Genomic DNA, 20103 nt, shown 5'->3' on the forward strand with positions numbered 1-20103 from the left:
AAGGGGTTAGGAGAAGTTTAAAGTCTCTCTATTTATGACACGCATAACAGATGTTTCTTTCATACAAAGCAGAATAACAAAAACAAAAAAAACCTCATAATTCACTAGAAAATATTAAACATCAATATACTAACGGAAGAAAACATGCCTTACATGAAATACATGGCAAAGAATTTGATAGCAGAACCGGGAGAGTGTGGCCGACAGAACCATCTCACCATTATCAGAAAGCCGACTCCAGTTCATCACTTTAGTTTTGCTGGGACATTGAATGTCATGTGCTTTTTTAAAAAAATTAAAAAGTGTTATCTAAATTAAATCCGTACTGAGAATATATCTCCTGTGATGTCCGTGTGTCCCCAGGTCAGCTCGCCCTTCTGCCAGGTGCCAAAGGGAGTGTCCATCAGCACAGGGATTCCCGTGTGCAAAGGACAGCTGGGCTCTCTCAGCTCTGCATTGTGCTTTTTTTTTTTTTTTTTTTTTTTTTTTTTTTTTTTTTTTTTTTGACAGGGTATCACTCTGTTCCCCAGGCTGCAGTGCAGTGCCATGCCATGATCTTGGCTCACTGCAGCCTCAATCTCCCAGGCTCAAATGGTCCTCCCACCTCAGCCCTCCAAGTAGCTGGGACTACAGGCGGGAGCCACTGTGCCCAGCTAATTTTTAGATATTTTGTAGAGACGAGGGTCTCACCATGTTGCCCAGGCTGGTCTCAAACTCCTGGGCAAGGAGATACATTCTCAAGCGATCCTCCTGCTTGGGCCTCCCAAAGTGTCAGGATTACAGGCGTGAGCCCCGGGGCATGGCCAGGTGCTGTTTTTTTCACACCCACTCAGACTTCCTGGCTCTCAGGTGGGGAGCACCAACGGAGCTGGCAGGCGGGTCAGGGGGCTGCAGGCGGCTGCAGGAAGGGTGCGCCGCTAGGTGGCTGGGGGCTGCTGAGGGCTGCTCCTCGGATCCTGAGCCCCTCGGGTCCTGGGCGGCCTCTCGGTAGGGCCTGCCCCGGAGCTGCCTGCCCAACTTTTCGCTGGCGGAGGATGTCACCTCACTCTCATCCTCATCCGGAATCTTCGTGTGCCCTGACACCCTGGATGTAACCCTGGGGCTGCCGGCCCCCTCCCCTCCGGCGCGTGCAACCGGGGGCGCAGGCGCCCCCTCTTGCTCCCGCCCACCCTCCTTGTCCCTCGGGCGTCCCTCGGGGTGGCCAGGGGCTCCGCTCTGCTTCCGGATGGAGGGGCTCGTCGGGGGTCCGGGCCTCCTGCGCATCCGCCGCCGCAGGCTGCAGACCAGGTCCGCAAGGCCCAGGAGGAAAGACAGTGCGCTGACCGCCCAGAGGAACAGCATCAGCAGGGACTTCTCCGTGGGCCGCGACACGTAGCAGTCCACTACGCCCGTGCACGGAGGACGCGTGCAAGGGAACTTATTTGGGGCCAGGAACCCAAAGAGAAGGTAGTTCAAGGCCCCGAAGGCTGCCTCCAGCAGGGTCCGGAGGAGGAGGTGGATGATGTAGCCGGCCGAGAAGTCGGGCACCTCGAGGCCGCCGCGCTCCCTGCAGGACCCCGGGCAGCGTCTCTGCCCGGAGGCCGTGTCCGGGGGTTCGGGGCAGCGGCGGGGGCCTAGCGCGGCTAGCGTGGCTCCTCGGTGCAGGACATAGACGCTGAAGACAGCGGAGGGGAGGAGGACGCACACGCCCTGGATCAGCCAGAACCGCAGGTGAGACACGGGGGAGAAGAAGTCATAGCAAACGTTGGCGCATCCCGGCTGCAGCGTGTTACAGACAAATCTCTCCTGCTCGTCCTGGTAGACGGGGCGCCCCGCCAAGACGATCACCAGCATCCGTAGCAGCATTGTGAGGACGAACCAGAGCTTTCCTGGAAGAGAGGAAGCAGGCATAGCCTCATCACCCCGGAATACACTGCCTTGAACAACAGTTTTAAAGTTTGTATTGGGGCTGAGATTGGGGAACTGAGACGTCAATAAGCATGTCTTTAGTTTTCTGTTTGTTTGTTTGTTTGTTTGTTGTACATAGGGTCGTGCTATGTTGCCCAGGCTGGTCTTGAACTCCTGACCTCAAGTGCTCCTGCCACCTTGGCTTCCTAAGTAGCTGGGATTGCAGGCATGAGCCACCACACCTGTCAGCTTGTCTTTACTCACAGCAAGAGTATCAGGTAGTTCATTTGACAAGTATTTATTGAGCACTGAACATCCTTGTTTGTAAGATGCTGCAAGATGAGCAGATTTTTTAAAAGCATTATATTAAAAGTGTTTTAATCTGTCTGCTAATTCAGACTTTTGGTAATGTCTCCTGGACTGACAGATCCAGAAAGAAAGTTTGGCTGAGCAAATTAATGATGTAAATAAGATTTACATTTTCTTCTTAGGAGAATAAGCCTTTTAAAAGAGGTTGGCATATTTCTGTAACTGTGTATAGCCAATTCGAGCTGCTGATTTCAGTAAATCTTCTTACTTATGACAACAGTCCAGGGATCTCTATTTAATCACAGGGCTTGTATTTAATGTTAGTCTATGGCCTTTGAAATTGAATTTCTTTATGAACATTCCATTGTTCAGATTTTTTAATCATTCAGAATTCCTCTTCCCCTTTTCCAGCTATTAAGAATGAATGAGGCTTGTCCTTCTTCAATGATGGTGACTGAGTGACACCAAGCTGGGAAACCAAAATAACTGTCAAGCCCTATTTTCATGGCACCGACCAACTGTTTCGAAACGTGTTTAAAACTCAGCCAAAATAACTTGTGAATATTGTGTTTTGAAATGAGAGAAACATCGCCTGACATCAGAAAAACAAAACAAAACAAAAATAAATAAATAAAGACAGTCAAACAAAGAATAATATCACTACGTGATGAGTCATTGAGTTGAACTTTTAACATCAAGTTGATCTTGTCTAAATCTACAAAACAATGAGCCGGGAAAGTATCAACCGCATCTCTGGCATATATTCATCCTTTGCTGACCCCCATACCTCTCTGAAAATGTGAGTCATCTACATTAAACAAAAATCTGTTATTTTCTTTGTTAAAAAAATAACTAAACTAAACTTGGGATTTGGTTTAAAGTGCACAAGAGAAATGGCTACTCCTTAAAAATTAAGCTTCCAGGCCAGGCATGGTAACCACGCCTGTAATCCCAGCACTTTGGGAAGCTGAGGCAGGTGGATCACAAGGTCAGGAGATCGAGACCATCCTGGCTAACACGGTGAAACCCCGTCTCTACCAAAAACACACAAAAAATTAGCCAGGCGTGGTGGCATGTGCTTGTAGTCCCAGCTACTCGGGAGGCTGAGGCAGGAGAATCACTTGAACCCGGGAGGCAGAGGTTGCAGTGAGCCGAGATCGCACCACTGCACTCCAGCCTCGGTGACAGAGTAACACTCTGTCTCCAAAAACAAAAACAAAAATTAAGCTTCCAGGATAAAACCTAAAGGGATCACTTTCTCATTCACATTTGCTGTTCTGTGCCTTTTCCTGGTAACGTAGCCACACCAGGGTTGCACACAAATACCCCTCCACCTGCTTCAGTCTTCGGAGTCAGCACCCCAGTGTCAGCACAGGAGGGCCTGTGAGAGAACAATGTCACACGCAAGACCCTTACATGACAGAGGAACCGCGGAACCATTCTAAAAAAATAGAAGCCTCAGCTCTCTTTCCTCCAGAAAGGCACAGCAGCCCTTTGTTTTGGCAGTGGGTGAACTTTCAGCTTGGTGCCTGCACACTGAAAATGAGGAAATACCTGGACCCTTTAAGAAGGACTCAATTCCACCATGGCAATGGAAACAAAAACTGCGCAGGAGTTTGGAGACAGTCCCAATACTCACCCACCATGGTCACGTTGCAATTTAGTGTGATGATGAGAAACCCTAGCAAGTCCACGCCTTCCATGCTTCCAGAATGTCACAGGCTCCAGGCTGCAGGAGACACTGCAGGGCGTGTTCTCCAAGGAGGTGGAAAAATCCTTGCCTGGATAAATGTCCGTTAATTACAAAAGACTTAAAGGTGTGAGCTGGAGATAAGAAAGCAAAGCTTTGAGCCAGGAGTAGGAGATGGGTTTTTCTGTCTCCAAGTTGAGACGGCCCTAAGCCTCTGAGGCAAAACATTCCTGACAACTGCAGTGACCAGCAGAGCAAGCAGCAGTCATCTCTTATTGTGGGCTATTCTTACCCACCTGGGATATTCCAGGCCTGTGGCAGCGCTCATATGTCCCCATCAGGACAGCCAGATGCTTTAGGATATAATAGCAGCAACTACTTTTAACCCAAGAAAGAAAAACTTCTGCTAACTAGTCAAGTCAATTTTTCTATTAAAAAGGCATTTGCTCCTTGAAAACATTTCCACAACCACTTCACTTGTGCAAGAAGCCCTTAAAGTGTTCATGTTTTGTCTTAAAGAAGTGTTCATGTTTTGTCTTCTCAATCAAGCATGAATCGCCATGCCACCATCACACGAGCCCACAAGGATCTCACCCTTATTCTGAATTCCTGTATCATGGGTGCAGGCAGAAATCTGTATCTCAGTCGGGTGTCCCAACTTTAGACCGTGACTTGGTTATTCTCCTGCTGCTTCCTGTGCAGTGAGTGACAGCTCTTCCCTTAGAGACAAAAGCCTGGGTGCAAAGCTGGGGGCAGTCCCCAACTCACTGGGGAAGTCACTGGATCCTTCCAGACAGTCTCATCTTGCAATAAGGAGAATCATGCTATTCCACTCGGCATTTGTGGGAGGTTTCTGTGAAATGATGGCATAGAATAAGAGCAACTGGTGTGAAGTGGGTGTATGACAACCCATATCCATGGTATTTCAATCCCTCACTGGCCCCTACGACCTTCACAGATTACATCTTCCCTTTGTATTGCCCAGCCCCATCTAGCCTGGAGCTGTTCCCATTGAATCTACTTAATAAATGTCTGTTAAATTTGTCATGAACTATCATGGTCTGGACCTGCTGACATCAATCACGGTTGCATCAAAATCCTATCGCCGCAGCCACCTTCATATCTGGGAAGAACCCATCCTGCAGGGTTGGGGAGCTATGATCAGGGTGGAAATTGTAAACTTGAAAAGGAATGATTTCAATTTTCCATGAAAGCTATTCTTTATATCCCCATCTTTTCTTCATTTCTGATCTATTCTTGACTTTAGTAATATCCCTAGAAAGATTCCCAGAAGAGTGCAACAAAGCTACTTTCATCTTTACTCACATGACACGCTCCCATCCACGGAAAACGTTTTGACCCCCTTGAAAGGAACAGTGGTTTTGCTATATTTTAGTCAAATGCTCCGACATGAGCAATGAAATTGGAGAAATTGTAGTTAAGTAAAAATATTGAAATAGTTACAGGGTGTATAAAATAAAGGAGAATTTGTCTCCTAATAGACTGCTTATGGTATTGGCTCTTTTAAAAAAAATGAAATATCAGGAAAGCAATTACTGAATTTGCTGTGTGATAGAAATAGCCTGTCCCAAATGCAGAATAAATTAGCACTGCATGGCCATGAGCAAATCACTGGAGCTCTTCATGCTTCAGTTTTCTCATCAGTGAAGCAGGAAAAAAGAATGTGTTCTTCACCCACTCACAGTGACTGTGATATGCAAAATGGGACCAGAGATGTGAAAATGATTTTGAAATGTAAAGAATGACCCAGTGTCAGTGACAGGTGCATCTCAGGGTCAGCTCCTCTGGTCCCACCCTTCAGAGCATCTTCTGAGCAGCCCACGCCCACCCACCTCCCTTCTCATCCTGGTCACCTTTGCTCTTCCCCCTTGAAGTCTACCCCATCCCCATTCCTTGTCTTTTTTCTCTTTCTCCTTTTTTCCTCTCTCCTGCTAAGTGACATTTTGCTTTACTTGGAAATCCTAACTCTGGCCGGGCCCAGTGGCTCACACCTGTAAATTCCAGCACTTTGGGAGGCCGAGGCGGGTGGATCACTTGAGGTCAGGAGTTCGAGACAAGCCTGGCCAACATGGTGAAACCCCATCTGTACTAAAAATACAAAACTTAGCCAGGCGTGGTGGCGGGCACCTGTAGTCCCTGCTACTTGGAAGGCTGAGGCAGGAGAATCACTTGAACCCAGGAGGCAGAGGTTGCAGTGAGCCCAGATCGCGCCACTGCACTCCAGCCTGGGTGACAGAGCGAGACTCTGTCTCAAAAAAGAAAAGAAATCCTAACTCCAATGGCTATGTGAAGCTAGCTAGAGGTAAGGGAAGCACAGAAGGTGGAGGTGTCTGGGCATCAACTCCCGACTGTCTCTGTAAGAGCATCCCAGCGCCGATGGGGTTTCTGTATGTGTATGTGGAGTAGAGAGAAGATGTGGGGAGTACTGTGTTCAACCCATGGCCAAAGAAACCAGCTGGGAGTCAGGGGCTGAAGTGTACAAGATGCCAAAGTGGGAGAGTTCACTAAACGCAGGTGGTCAGCACGGGCCCTGTGGCTCACATCTGTAATCCCAGCACTTTGAGAGGCCGAGGATGGAGGATCACTCGAGGCCAGGAGTTCAACACCAGCCTGGGCAACATAGAGAGTCTCATCTCTACAAAAATGTCTTTAAATTAACCAAGTGTTGGCATGCTTGTAATCCCAGCTACTCAGGAGGCTGAGGTGGGAGGATCAGTTGAGCCCAGGAGGTCGAGGCTGCAGTGAGCCATGATCATGCCACTGCATTCCACCTTGGGCCTCAAAGCAAATCCCTGTATCTAGAAAAAAGAAAAAAAAAAGTGTTAGCAAAAAGGAAAGATAACAATAGTGCTACGTGGCACTCAGCCTTGGCCTCACCTCTCTCTAGTGTAGTGACTTTGGCAAATTGTTTAGCCCTCAGTTTTACCATCTATAAACTGGGGTAATAATACTAAGCGTACAGGGTTGAGAATTAGGATTCATTTAAATAAGGTTCTAGCATGTTATCTGCCCAGTGAGAAGCTTTCAAAATATGATGGGTTCAGTCAGTTCTCATTATTCATAGTAGCTATGTTTTATAAAGTTACCACCAACACTGCAATAGTGAATACTAGGGGCTCCTTGGGGAAATACACGGTTAGGTGACAACACTTTCACCAACCAGTTAACACATTGCCTTATTTTATGTGTGTTTCTGTTCAAATACACCTTATTTAATATATATTAAATATATACTAACCCACTCACATTAAATCATGGCCCACAGCACTATCACTCACATCTGAATGAAACCCATCTAACACATGTACTTTCTCTGCAAGCCCTGGCACAGCCCTCCTGCACTCAGAAGAACCAGCCAGCACTCATGCAGCACTATGCTTGGGACCATTTTATTTTATTATTTAAAGAAAAAATTTAGAGACAGGGTCTCACTCTGTCACCCAAGCTGGAGTACAATGACATGATCATAGTTCACTGTAGCCTGGAATTCCTGGGCTCAAGCCATCCTCCGGCCTCAGTCTCCTGAGTAGCTGGGACTGTAGGGTGGTACCACCAGGCCTGGCTAATTTTTTAGTTTTTTGTAGAGATGGGGGTCTTGCTACATTGCCCAGTCTAGTCTCAAACTCCTGGCCTCAGGCAGTCCTCCTGTCTCAGCTTCCCAAAGTGCTGAGACTATAGGTGTTCACCACTAAGCCCATTGGGGACCACTTTAAATGGCAAAATCACCAACCAAAAGCACAAAAATGCAAAACATATGGCACTAATGAGACCTTGGGAGAAAGTACTCGTTGGCATTGTGAGAGCAGAAGCAAGAAGGCAGGGCAGCCCCTGCTTCCACTCCAGCTAAGAGCACATGGGTCAGACAACACACATTTCCCACCACTCTGCGTGTGTCCACGAATGGCAGATAAAGTCTTATGAGTATTGCTTTTGGGATTATGAATAACTTTTAGCAAGTAGATGAACTTGCAAATAAGAAATCTGTGAATATGAGGACTGACTGCACTTAATAGAAGGATCAACTAGCGAGAAGAGCAGCTGAGTCCCAGGAAGAGCCAATTCAGAAGAGAAACGGATCCCTGGGAACCCCAGGGACTCGGAGTCACAAAAACTGGAGGAGGATCCAGGCTCCAGACCCCACCCTCTTACTCCTGCTTCAGTGAGAACACCTCCACTGCTATCTGTGTTGTGTTTTATGCTTTGGCCAAGACTCCCCTTGGATAAAGAATTCTACATCTAAAAAGAAACGTTGGAAAAGAGATGGCCTACGTGAGAATTATTATGAGAAGCAGCTTGATATCAAGGTTAAGGACACAGGCTCTGCAGTCTGACTACCTGGATTACCACTCTAGCTTCTTGACTGTATGATTGTGGGGGAGTCACTTAACTCAGTGTCTTCACTGTAGAATCACAATTCCCTGCCCCCTAAAATGGTGGCGAGGAATACATGGGAAAATGCCTAAAGCCTAGAGAACGGTGCCCCACCAATAATATGAACCCAATCACTGGCTTTTCATTTTTATTACCTGCCAAGAATGATGTACCAGTGAAGATGCAGGAGGCTTGGAGTGGCTTTTTCTTGACAGTGGGAGCTCCAGGGCTGGTGGGAAAAGGGCTCCCAAGGAAATAGAGTTCATTTTCTGGAGGGCTAGGAAATGATGGTATCTGTTTTGTTTTGCTGTGTGTGTGTGTGTTTGTGTGTAAGGAATCATTTATCTGATTTAAGAAATGTATGTTTGGGTTGTTATCAAGATGTAAATGACTTTTCCGGGACTGTAGACAGAAAGCAAATATTTACCAGAGGCACCAACACAACAGTTTAATCATGCCTACAGTTGCATCTCATCTGCATATGCAAATCTACCCCAAAAAATAGATTGTACTGCTTTCTTGTCAATCTAGTTTCCCACTGGCACAGGTACTGTAGGGTGAACCAGGTCAGTGCTGTCCCACCCCAGTCACACCCACAAACTCCCCCTCACAAGACTTAGAGCTAAAAATTAACCACTGGTACAAGGAAGAAATTTCCTATTTTCTTCAGCTGAGCCTTTTCCTGCTCTTAAAGTCCCAAAAACTGTCGATCTTGGACTGCATTTTTACCTCCAGTTCAACTCAACTGCACAGCTCCTCAGTGTCTTCTCTCTACCAAGACAGCATTCACAGTGCCCCTTGGACTTTCTTTTTGAGGCAGTTAGGCTGGTTCTTCTATGCAGAGAGGCATAGCTTCTCTCCTAAGGGAGCAAAAGAACTTCCAAGCACTGTTCCCACCTCCAATAGTCCTAGGTAAGATCTTCCAAGAGACACTGAACAGACACAGATTCGTTCTCTCAATCATACCAAAATGATGCCTCCTCCCCAAGCCACAGGAGGGCATGCTGGCCAAAGAAGATCCCAGAGGAAAGTGCTGAACTAAACAACTGCCTATTAGATGCAAGCAGGTCAGATGAGGCTGCCGGTTAATAGACATCTCACTTGTGAGATGTGCATCAATGTGCTAAATCACATTCCCCAAGGCAGCAAAGACGGGCTCCAGTGGGGAACGCACAGACCCCTAAAATTCCACTTTCCACAGACTCGCAGACTCAGGCATCTTTGGAAATGGAAGTCACCTTAAAATCTACTTAATCACCTTCCCAACTTTCAGGTGAAATTAAGATGTGGCCAAGACCATCCAGCCTCAGTAGAGAGCTTAAATGATATTTGTTATCCCTGCCTTTTGATTTGTAACACATCAAAAGCACACAAAAAAATTCAACTGTCCTAAATGTTAAGAAATACAGTTATCTGGATAGCCCAATATTAACCCTTCAAGTGTTTGAAATTGTATTATTTTAACTTTTCCATGGAAATCTTTCTAAGGCATCCTTCAGAAACTGAGCAGAGGCCGGGTGCGGTGGCTCACACTTTCAATACCAGCAATTTTGGAAGCCGAGGCAGGTGTACTGCTTGAGCCCAGGAGCTCTAGACCAGCCTGGCCAACATGGAGAAACCTCATCTCTACTGAAAATAGTAAAATTAGCCAGGCATGGTGGTGTGTGCCTGTAGTCCCGCCTACCTGGGAGGCTGAGGTAGGAGGATTGCTTGAACCTGGGAGGCAGAGGTTGCAGTGAGCTGAGATCACACCAGGTCACTGCAGTCCAGCCTGGGCCACAGAGGGAGACCCTGTCTCCAAAAAAGAAATAAAAGAAAGAAAGAAAAAGAAAAAAGAAAAGGAAAAAAGAAGAAAGGAAAGAAAGACAGAGAAAGAAAGAAAAGAAAGAAAGAAAGAGAGAAAGAGAGAAAGGGAGAAAGGGAGAAAGGGAGGAAGGGAGGAAGGGAGGAAGGGAGGAAGGGAGGAAGGGGAAGGGAAAGGAAAGGAGAAAGGAAGAAAAGAAAGAAGAAAGAGAAAGAAAGAAAGAAAAAGAAAGAAAGAAAGAGAAAGAAAAAGAAAGAAAGAAAGAAAGAAAGAAAGAAAGAAAGAAAGAAAGAAAGAAAGAAAAGAAAGAAAGAGAAAGGAAGGAAGGAAGGAAGGAAGGAAGAGAAAGGAAGGAAGGGGAAGGAAGGAAGGAAGGAAGGAAGGAAGGAAAGAAAGAAAGAAAGAAAGAAAGAAAGAAAGAAAGAAAGAAAGAAAGAAAGAAAGAAAGAAAGAAAGAAAGAAAGAAAGAGAAGAGAAAGAAAGAAAGAGAAAGAAAGCGAGCAGAAAAGTCATACAGGCAGGAAGAGGACAAAGGCACCCAGCTGCCACTGGGGAATTGGGTTTTCTTTGTGAGAAAAGCAAAGGACTTCATCATTAGCTTCCTTTTTGCTCACAGGTCCTGAGCAATATGTCAGCAATATATCACACAATATGTGTGATATCAGCTGCAATCATATCCAACACATGTTCTCACCATCCAGGCAGGAAGGACTCATCTTCTTCCTTGTCATTGTTTCTACGGATGCCCTTTGACTTACTGATGCCTTTCAAAACATTACCAATAGTATCATGAACGCAGTACCATAAATGTTCCCTGAGCACCTTCTGTGTCTTCAGCACTGTTCTTGGCACTAGGGAAATGGCAGAGAATGAAGTATAAAAATTCCTGCCCTCACTGAACTTACATCCTGTGTGAAGAACTGACAAAGAACAAGATAAATATCTTCAGCAAAATTGACTGTTAGTCAGTAATAAGATCTAAGGAGGGTAGTGGATGCCAAGGTTTAATTGGGTAGCCAGTGTCCTAAGCCGAACACATTTGAGTAAAGACAGAAGCCGGTGAAGGGGCAGCCACATAGATGTTATGACCACGAGCCCGCCTTGATTAATTCCTGCTCTCTTTTCTAATTCACTTGGACCAGTGGCTGTGTGGCACATTTTGAAAATTACTAAAATGTCCTAAAATTCTGTATAGTGTATGCACATGGACCAAGTCACCTCCCGTAGCCTGTCTGTAACTCCTGTCACCTGTCCCTCGCAGGCTAAAGTGACACTACCCAGCAGGGACCTGGTGGAAGCATTCCTAGGTGTAGTTTTCTCTTGAACACACAGGTGTCCAGCAGGGGTCTCTGCACTGGCCACAAACACACCTGTTCCTTTCATAGATGAGAATTTTCATTTTTAGAGTCAAATCAATGAAAAATTACTCATCAAGCAGCCACTGGTAGTCAAAGAAGTAATTAGGGGGAAAACAGCACAAAGTTCAAGGGTAGAGGACCTGGGTTCAGTTCTGGTTCCGATCGCTGACCAGTGTTTGACCTTGAGCAAATATTAGGTCGGCACAGAAGTAATTGCGCTTTTTGCCATTAATCATGATGTTGCCCAGGCTGGTCTTGAATTCATGGCCTCAAATGATCCTCCTGCTTCAGTCTCCCAAAGCATTGAGATTCCAGGTATGAGCCACCTTGCCCAGCCACAGGTTCTCTTTCTAGGTGAGTGACACCAAGATCCATGTCACCCAAGAAGAAAACCAGTACTTGATCTGCTTGAAATATATTTTAAAATTTCACTGCTTAAAGCTCTTCAGTGGCTCCCCACTGATGGTGCCAAACAGAGCTTGCCCAGCCCTACAAGCCCTGGACTCCGCTTGCCTCTTGGGCCTCACCCTTCGCTCCCCCCAACCCTGCAATGGCACTGACCTTCTTGCACAGCCTCTGATCTCTGCTGCCTCTGAGACCTGCCGCAGCCCTTTCCTCTCTCTGACTGGCTCCCAGGGATTTCTGTCTCCTTTGCCCAAGACTGGGTTGGGTGTCCTCCTCTTGCGGTGCTCATTATGACAAGAAGCATGTGCACTGTCAGAGCAATGCCTGCCCTGCCCAGCCTCTCTGTCCTGCCACCCCCAGTCCAAGACCATGTGAGGCTCTAGTCCTCCTCCCTGGCCAAGATCTGCCTTTGCATTCACTTTCCCTCAGCTGGAAGTCAGCTCCACTTCATCAAGAGTAGTGAGAATATGCTGGGAAGACATGGGGCCCGTCTCAGTCAACCACGGATCCTGAATCTTTTTCACTCAGTTGTGAAACAGAGATAATCAAAGCTCCTACTTCTCAGGGTTATAAGAGAATGAAATGAACTGACAAGTGTAAACTGCCCGGCGCAGCAGAAACATCCGAGAAATAATAGGAAGAATTCGGTTTGCTTTGCTTCTTCTTTCTTTTCTTTTCTTTTCTTTTTTCTGAGACGGGGTCTCACTCTGTCGCCCAGGCTGGAGTGCAGTGGCACGATCTTGGCTCACTGCAACCTCCGCCTCCCAGGTTCAAGCAATTCTACTGCCTCAACGTCCCGAGTAACTGGGACTACAGGCGCACGCCACCACGCCTAGCTATTTTTTTATTTTTAGTAGAGATAGGGTTTCACTATGTTGGTCAGGATGGTCTCAATCTCTTGACCTCGTGATCCGCCCGCCTTGGCCTCCTAAAGTGCTGGGATTACAGGCGTGAGCCACTACACCCGGCTTTCTTCTTGTCTTTCATACTTTTTTTTTTCTTTTTTTTTTTTTTTTTTGAGACGGAGTCTTGCTCTGTCGCCCAGGCTGGAGTGCAGTGGCCGGATCTCAGCTCACTGCAAGCTCCGCCTCCCGGGTTCACGCCATTCTCCCGCCTCAGCCTCCCGAGTAGCTGGGACTACAGGCGCCCGCCACTTCGCCCGGCTAGTTTTTTGTATTTTTTAGTGGAGACGGGATTTCACCGTGTTAGCCAGGATGGTCTCGATCTCCTGACCTCGTGATCCACCCGTCTCGGCCTCCCAAAGTGCTGGGATTACAGGCTTGAGCCACCGCGCCCGGCCTTTCATACTTCTTTCACGTGGTCCATTTTTTGCGTACAGGGCTGGCCTTTTTTAGCATGTCCAACAAACTGGAGTGGTTCTTTCTCTTTGCTCAGTCACAACACACCAGAAGCTATTTCTCATGTCTCGAGCCTTTCCTGACTCGACGTTCCCTGGGATGGGATGTTCACCGTCAACCATTCTGTCCAGACCTCTCTGTGTCCACAGCCCTTTCCAAAGCCTAGGGCTCCCGATGGCCAGACATTTGTCCAAATCTTCATTATCAGCAAGAGTGTGTTGCACTATTTCTCTGCTGGAACAGATTCCATGACCCGCTGAGGCCTTCCAAGAGCACAGCTCCCCAGCGATCAGTGGCAGCACCCCTGAATGGAGGGGGCTTGTCCCATGAGCGCTGACACCCACAGGCAATGCACTGCCAGCTGGAGTTCGCCTGTGCTTTGCAACCAGCGTTTCACAAATGGCAGCGCTGCATGTTTGCAGGGAGATCCTCTCTGCTTGGAAGCAGTGCAGGCTTTGCTTTTGCAAAATTTTAAATTATGTGTTTTTTTCTCTTTGCTGTATATACCATTAAAAAAGTTAATCTTTTTAAATTGACACATGATAATTGTACATAGTTATGGGTACCATGTGATGTTCCAATACATGTATAGCCCGTGTAATGATCAAACTGGGATAATTAGCATATCCATCATCTCAAATAGTTATCATTTCTTTGTGACAGGAACATTCGAAATCCTCTTCTCTAGCTATTTGGAAATATAGAACACATTATTGCTAACTATGTCACCCCACTATGCGAGAGCACACCGGGACTTATTAAGAAAGCTTTCTTCTGACATTCTTTTTTTCTAAGTAGTAAAAGTAGACGGAGGAGGCCGGGCCCGGTGGCTCACACCTGTAATCCCAGCACTTTGGGAGGCCGAGGCAGGCAGATCACCTGAGGTCAGGAGTTCAAGACCAGCCTGGCCAACATGGTGAAACCCCGACTCTATGAAAAATATGAAAATTAGCTGGGCATGGTGGTGCCCGCCTGTAATCCCAGCTACTTGGGAGGCTGAGGCAGGAGAATCGTCTGAACCTGGGAGGTGGAGGTTGCAGTGAGCCAACATCATGCCACTGCACTCCAGCCTGAGTGACAGAGTGAGAGTCCGTCTCAAAAAAAAAAATGTAGATGATTGTTTTCTTTCCCTTCTGGATAACAGACAGGCAGCTTAGGGACCCTGGGTAGGACCTCCTGCCTCAACACACCTATGCCTCTTGTCTAACATCAAATATTAAATTCTTGAGGTCCTCTGTCTTTTAAGGGTGATAAAAACGAAAATCTCTCTGGGAGAGGCAACTCACTATGTCTTATCAGTCATCTTCACTATAGTGTGAGTTAGAAACACCGCTGCTGGAAGCAGGCCTTTCTGTGAAGGTAAGGGCCTGGGATGGGGAAGGGAGCCAATGGGATGTCACGGATACTTCCCCATGCTGCAGAGCTCCAGCATCACACAGAGCAAGGCCAAATTCAGGATTAGTGAGTCCTCATATCGACCTCCTGTTCATTTTTATGTTTTAGATAATAACTGAAAGAAGGAAGGAAAGAGAAAGAAAGAGGAAGGAAGGGAGGGAGGGAGGGAGGAAGGAAGGAAGGAAGAGAGGGAGGGAGGGAGGGAGGGAAAGAAACAGGGAGGGAGGAAGGGAGAAAAGAAGAGAGGAAGGAAGAGAAGAGAGGAAGGGAGGGGAGGGAACAGAGATACAGGCAGCTGTCATCATGGTGACTTCAGCATCAGATGAATGAGTCTTGTTAAGAGAGAGGATCTAGTCCACGTTTTCCCTCTATGCGTTCTCTTTGTTCTCTGCCATGAAATATTAGAAGAGGGAATGAAGGAATTCAATCTATTTTAAAATTCACAACTGTTAGATGCCAACCCTCCAAACATTCACAGCCACTTTTAGGACGAGGTTCGTTCCAAATGCGGATATATTCAGAAGGGCCAGACAGTGGTGTCTTGAAGCAGAGGCGACAGCTAATTTATCTCTGAACTAATGTCCCACCCTGTGGGACAATTGTTTTTGTTTTGTTTTGTTTTGTTTTTTGGAGACAGGGTCTTTCTCTGCTGCCTATCATCACTCAGGCTGGAGTGAAGTAGCCCAGTCACAGCTCACCGCAGCCTCAAACTCCTGAGCTGAAGCAATCTGCCTGCCTTAGCCTAAGTAGCTGGGACCACAGGCACACACACCACCATGCCTTGCTAATTTACTTATTTTTGTAGAATAGGGGTCTCACTATGTTACCCAGGCTGGTCATGAACTCCTGGCCTCAAGTGATCCTCTTTCCTTGGCCTCCCAGAGTGTTGGGATTACAGGTGTGAGCCACTGCGCCCAGCTGCACCAGCAATTTGAAAGAGAGGTGATATCGGGAGGTCTTTTTAATTCGAATTTTCTCTTAAGGAACACAAATGAAAGGAAGGTAGGGAACATTCCATTTTGTTTACTGCAATGCAGTGGCTACGGCCTGGGTCTCCACAGAAGCCAGCAATGCAATTGCCAAGCTCTATTTCCACATGAAAGCAAAGACAAACAACAAAGCAGGAAAATTAAGTATGAGAAGATTAAGTACGAGTAAAACAGACAAGAGCTTCAAATCAAGTGGGTGAAAGGGCCGATTTGGATCTGGTGGCACCACTGTCGTAAGGATCACTTTTATACCCACAAGTGTGATCTGCTTCCCCTGAGAGCCACCAACCCTGGTGGGTGCACATGCACTTCACTTCTGTATTCGATGGGTCAAGGCCACCCATCCAGTGAGGGGAGAAACTGGGCCTGACATGGACTCTCCCCACCCCATATGCCACAGAAGTGTTGACCTCAGCCTAAAGAGGACCCATTCTGTGAGGCAGCTACAGGAGAAAACGGAAGGAGCCTTTTGCTTTTGCTTTTTTGTTGTTCTGTTTTTCACTTCCCTAAAGGAGGGAATGAGAGTTTATTATTGAGTGTTTCTGAAAAGGAACGAGCGTGTCCTTCAACACACCGAGCATCTGCAGTGTGCCTGACAACGTGTCGGGACTGCGAACAGGTGAGTAAGACGTAGGCTTTCCCCTGTAGGAGAGGGAGGCAGGTGAGTGTACTTCCAACAGCAAGTATGGTGACCAGCTTCCCAGCTCCCCAGAGGTGGAAGGCATGGCCGCGTAACAATCATGAATAGTAAGGTCTATAATAGAGTATGAAGAGAGCAAGAAGGAGACACCTGGGGCTGTTTTCCATCTTGAAGCATTAGCACTTAGCCTTACAAAGGTTGAGGGAGCGGCTTAGTCATCCCTGCTAGTCCAAGTGTCTACATGCCCCCACCCTAGAGTCTGCCGGAACCCACGGAATTGGAAATCTAGTGGAAACTCGTTGTTAATGTTACAGAAGACATGGGAGTAGAGATCGCCTTTGGGGTTCCAGTTAGGCTTGTCCCATAGTGGCCACCCCATTTTCTACCCATTCTCCAAGCAAGTGGTGAGCTATGAGTGCACTCACACTATGAAGAATAGTATTTGCATCACACACACATGCCTGTGGGTGAGGTAAGTTAGAGAGAAGAAAATAAGTCTCTGTGAGATTTCACAACTGCGTAACACCATGCAGGCTGTAGATGACAAGGCTGGGATTCTATATCAATTGATTTGACTCTGAAGTCCATATTCTTTCCACTTGACACAAAGATGGAAGTCACTGGGAGACTCAGGGAGGGCTTCATGGAGAAGTTCTCCTTGTCAGGAAAGACTAGAAGAGACGTATCTTTGAGAAGTTGCTTCTCCTTTCTGGAACAAGCTAAGATCTACAGCAGGTGTGCTGGCAAGCAACTTCAATCTTTCTTGGAAAGAGCTGGCATAAGAAAATGCAACGGATGATTAAAGGCAACACAGAGCCCTTCTTGTTAGCTCAGTTTGGGTTTATGGAAAGGCTCTGTTAGGGTAATCCATTCTAATCCCAACACTACTTCCAGGCAATTTCCTTGGGAAATGGGACTGAATTTTAAAAGATTAAATGTGTGTATTTAAAGCAGATATATAAATGATTTTCCCAAGGGGTGGCTCCTCTCTCATCCTAAGTGGGGCTTTGCTGGCTTAACTATAATGGGTGTGAATCACCCTGAACACTAATCCTTTTCCTTATTCAAGACGTATTCTTCATAACATGAGTGCACTCATAGCTCACTACTTGACTGAAGAATGGTAGAAAGTGGGGTGGCAGCTGCGGTATAAGCCTAACTGGAACCCCCAAAGGAGACATTACCTGTCTTCTGTAATGTTAACAATGAGTCTCCACTAGATTTCCAATTCTGTGGTTTCTGGTGGACCCAAGGAGGGGGCTCATGTAGACACTTGAACATGTCAGGGATGACTAAGCAGCTACCTCAAGCTTTGTAAGGCTAAGCACCAATACTTCAAGATGGAAAACAGCCAACAAGAGCTTAATGATTTATTGGATTCAAAAATGGAGAGGCAAACATTTAAGGAAAATACAACATGACACATATCTTTTGATCTTTTAATATCTGTATGTGTGTTTTGTATTTCAACCCTATTTGAGATTCTTAAGACCAACGTCAAATCTGTTAAAGTGTTTTCCTGTCACTTAGGTTAATGCCCAACGATAGTGTACTTAAGAGATCTATGTTGATAAAAATGACCTTGCAAATATCTGTGTCGAATTTTTCTTTTTAATTTAAAACAGTAGATATAGATGTTATTTCCTGATTGGCTGGTTTTATGTATTTTGAAGTTTTGTTGTCAGATGCGTACATATTAAGATTTGCATGTCTTCTTGGTGAATTGACCTTTTTATCATTATAAAATGTCCCTCTTCATTTCTAGTAATATTTCTTATCCTGAAGAATATTTTTCTGATGTCAATGTAGTGATTCTACTCATTATATTTGTTTTCTTTTAAACTCTTTACCATATTTAGAATAACTGGTCTAAAGTTCCTCATCTGGTCTAAAGTTCCTCATCTGTAAATTCCATCATCTGGATCTATTTCTGAATCTATTTATACTGATTGATTTCTTTCCTTATTATGAGTCACATTTTCTAGTTTCTTTATCTGTCTAGTTATTTTTATTGGATGCTGGACATTATATGTGTTATGTTGTTGAATGTCTTGATTTTATCTTCCTTTAAACAGTGTTAAATTTCGGTTTGGCAGGCAGTTAAGTTGTTTGTGTATTAGCTTGGTCTTTCTGAGGCTAATTTTAAGCTTTGTTAAAATGGGTCTAACTTAGCCCTACTACCGGGATTTTATATTTCTTGAGTCTTGACTGAATTTCTCAGGTGTTTAAGGAGATCTCCCAACTGTAGCTGGTCAGAACTTAAATGTCTCCTTGCCCTGTGTGAGACTTAGAATTGTTCAGCTTAAAGCTTCCACCCAAAGCTGTTCACTTCAAGTTCCATGCTTTGCATGCACAGTTTAATATTCAGCCCAAGACTCAAGAGGACTTCGATGTAGATTTCTGGAGTTCTGCATAGCTTCCTCCTCTCTGGGTCTCGCCCTACATACCTCAACTGTGCCAGCCTCCCTAATCTCTGATCTCTGGCTTCTCAACTCAGTGAGACCTCTATGCCCTACCTGGACGCCTCCTGTGTGCCATTCAAAAAGTGCCTCCAGGTAAAAGCTCAAACTCTCATAGGACTTACTTCATTTCTTTCCATTCTGTCTGAGAGCATGATCCTTTGCTGCCTGTTTTCAATAGCTAAACATTATTGCTTCCCATATTTTGTCTAGTTTTTTAAGTTATTTATAATGGGAGGTCTACTCCAGTACTATTTATTCTATCTTGGCCATGAGCAGAAACCTCTGCCTGATCATCTGCATCAACCTCGATCCCAATTTACCTTTACCCTGGGGATGCAGAGATAGAGTAAAATACTTCCTCCCATGAATCTGTAATCTGTCTTTTCTATATGAAGATATGTACTTGCCTTTCTGCAAGCAACCTGAAATAAAATATTCTAGCCAGGCCATGAAAATGATAAAGTCAGCCTGGGCATGATCATGTATGGGGCAGACCGTGTAGTCTTAGGAAAGAAACAAAAATGAAAAACAAGAGAAAGGAAGAGCTGGAAAACCAAGGAGAAGAGAAGGAAGAAGAAAAAAAAATCGCAAAAAGAATAATGCCGTGGTCTGAATGTTTATGTGCTCCCCTAATCCATATGCTGAAATCCTAACCCCCAAGGTGATGTGATATGAGGAGGTGGGGTCTTTGGGAGGTGATCCGGTCATGAGGGTGGGGCACTTATGAATGGGATTTGTGCCCTTATCAAAGAAGCTCTGGAGAGCTGCCCTGCCTCTTCTACCACGTGAGGACACAGCAAGGAGGTGCTGGTCTAGGAACCATGAAGCACCCTCTCCAGACACTGAATCTGCTGATGCCTTGACCTTGGACTTCCCAGCCTCCAGAACTGTGAGAAGTAAATTTCTGTTGCTTATAAATCACCCAGTTTATGGTATTTATTTAATAGCAGCCTGAATGAACTAGGGCAAAGAACAGACATGGAAAATGAACTAGAATTGTAACTCTCCATGACTGAAGTTTTACAAAAGAATAAGACTCTGCTTCCAGCCCTGTGGCTCTCCAGAAATGCTGTGAGCATTGAGACATGGATTAGAAAAAGAAACCAAAATATTTCTGTTTTCATTCATTGCGTTTTCTCCCATTTGCAAGGAAAAGGATGCTTATGATAAGAAATTTTTATACTAGTAAGAGTAAAATATTGTTTTTCTCAGCGACAAAGGTTGTTTTGTTCTATTATTTTTTAACCTTGCATGCCATACTGTTTATTACCTCCCGCTTTTCAATTATTATTATTGTTATTTTGTTTGGCATGATCTTGCTCTGTCACTCAGGCTGGAGTGCCATGGCACAATCATGGCTCACTGCAGCCCCAATCTCTTGGGCTCAAGCAATCCACTTGCCTCAGCCTCCTGA

General features: G+C 45.7%; 1 protein-coding gene across 2 annotated transcripts in view; it reads right to left on the reverse strand.

Moving 5' to 3' along the window:
- Nucleotides 1–707: 707 nt before the first annotated feature.
- Nucleotides 708–20103, reverse strand: part of GJD4 (gap junction protein delta 4) — a 31904-nt gene continuing 12508 nt past the window's right edge. Inside the window, exons 1-2 of one of the 2 annotated variants that reach the window (XM_003903552.5) lie at nt 3836–4128; nt 708–1868 (exon numbers count right to left, since the gene is read on the reverse strand). In XM_003903552.5, the coding sequence (XP_003903601.2) occupies nt 820–1868; nt 3836–3899 (1113 nt within the window). In that variant the 5' untranslated portion in view covers nt 3900–4128 and the 3' untranslated portion in view covers nt 708–819. Of the gene's footprint in view, nt 1869–3835; nt 4129–20103 lie in introns of those variants that run through there. The other variant, XM_009214285.4, reaches the window with a different exon arrangement.

Source organism: Papio anubis, chromosome 11, assembly GCF_008728515.1.
Source record: "Papio anubis isolate 15944 chromosome 11, Panubis1.0, whole genome shotgun sequence".
NCBI classification, from domain to species: domain Eukaryota; kingdom Metazoa; phylum Chordata; class Mammalia; order Primates; family Cercopithecidae; genus Papio; species Papio anubis.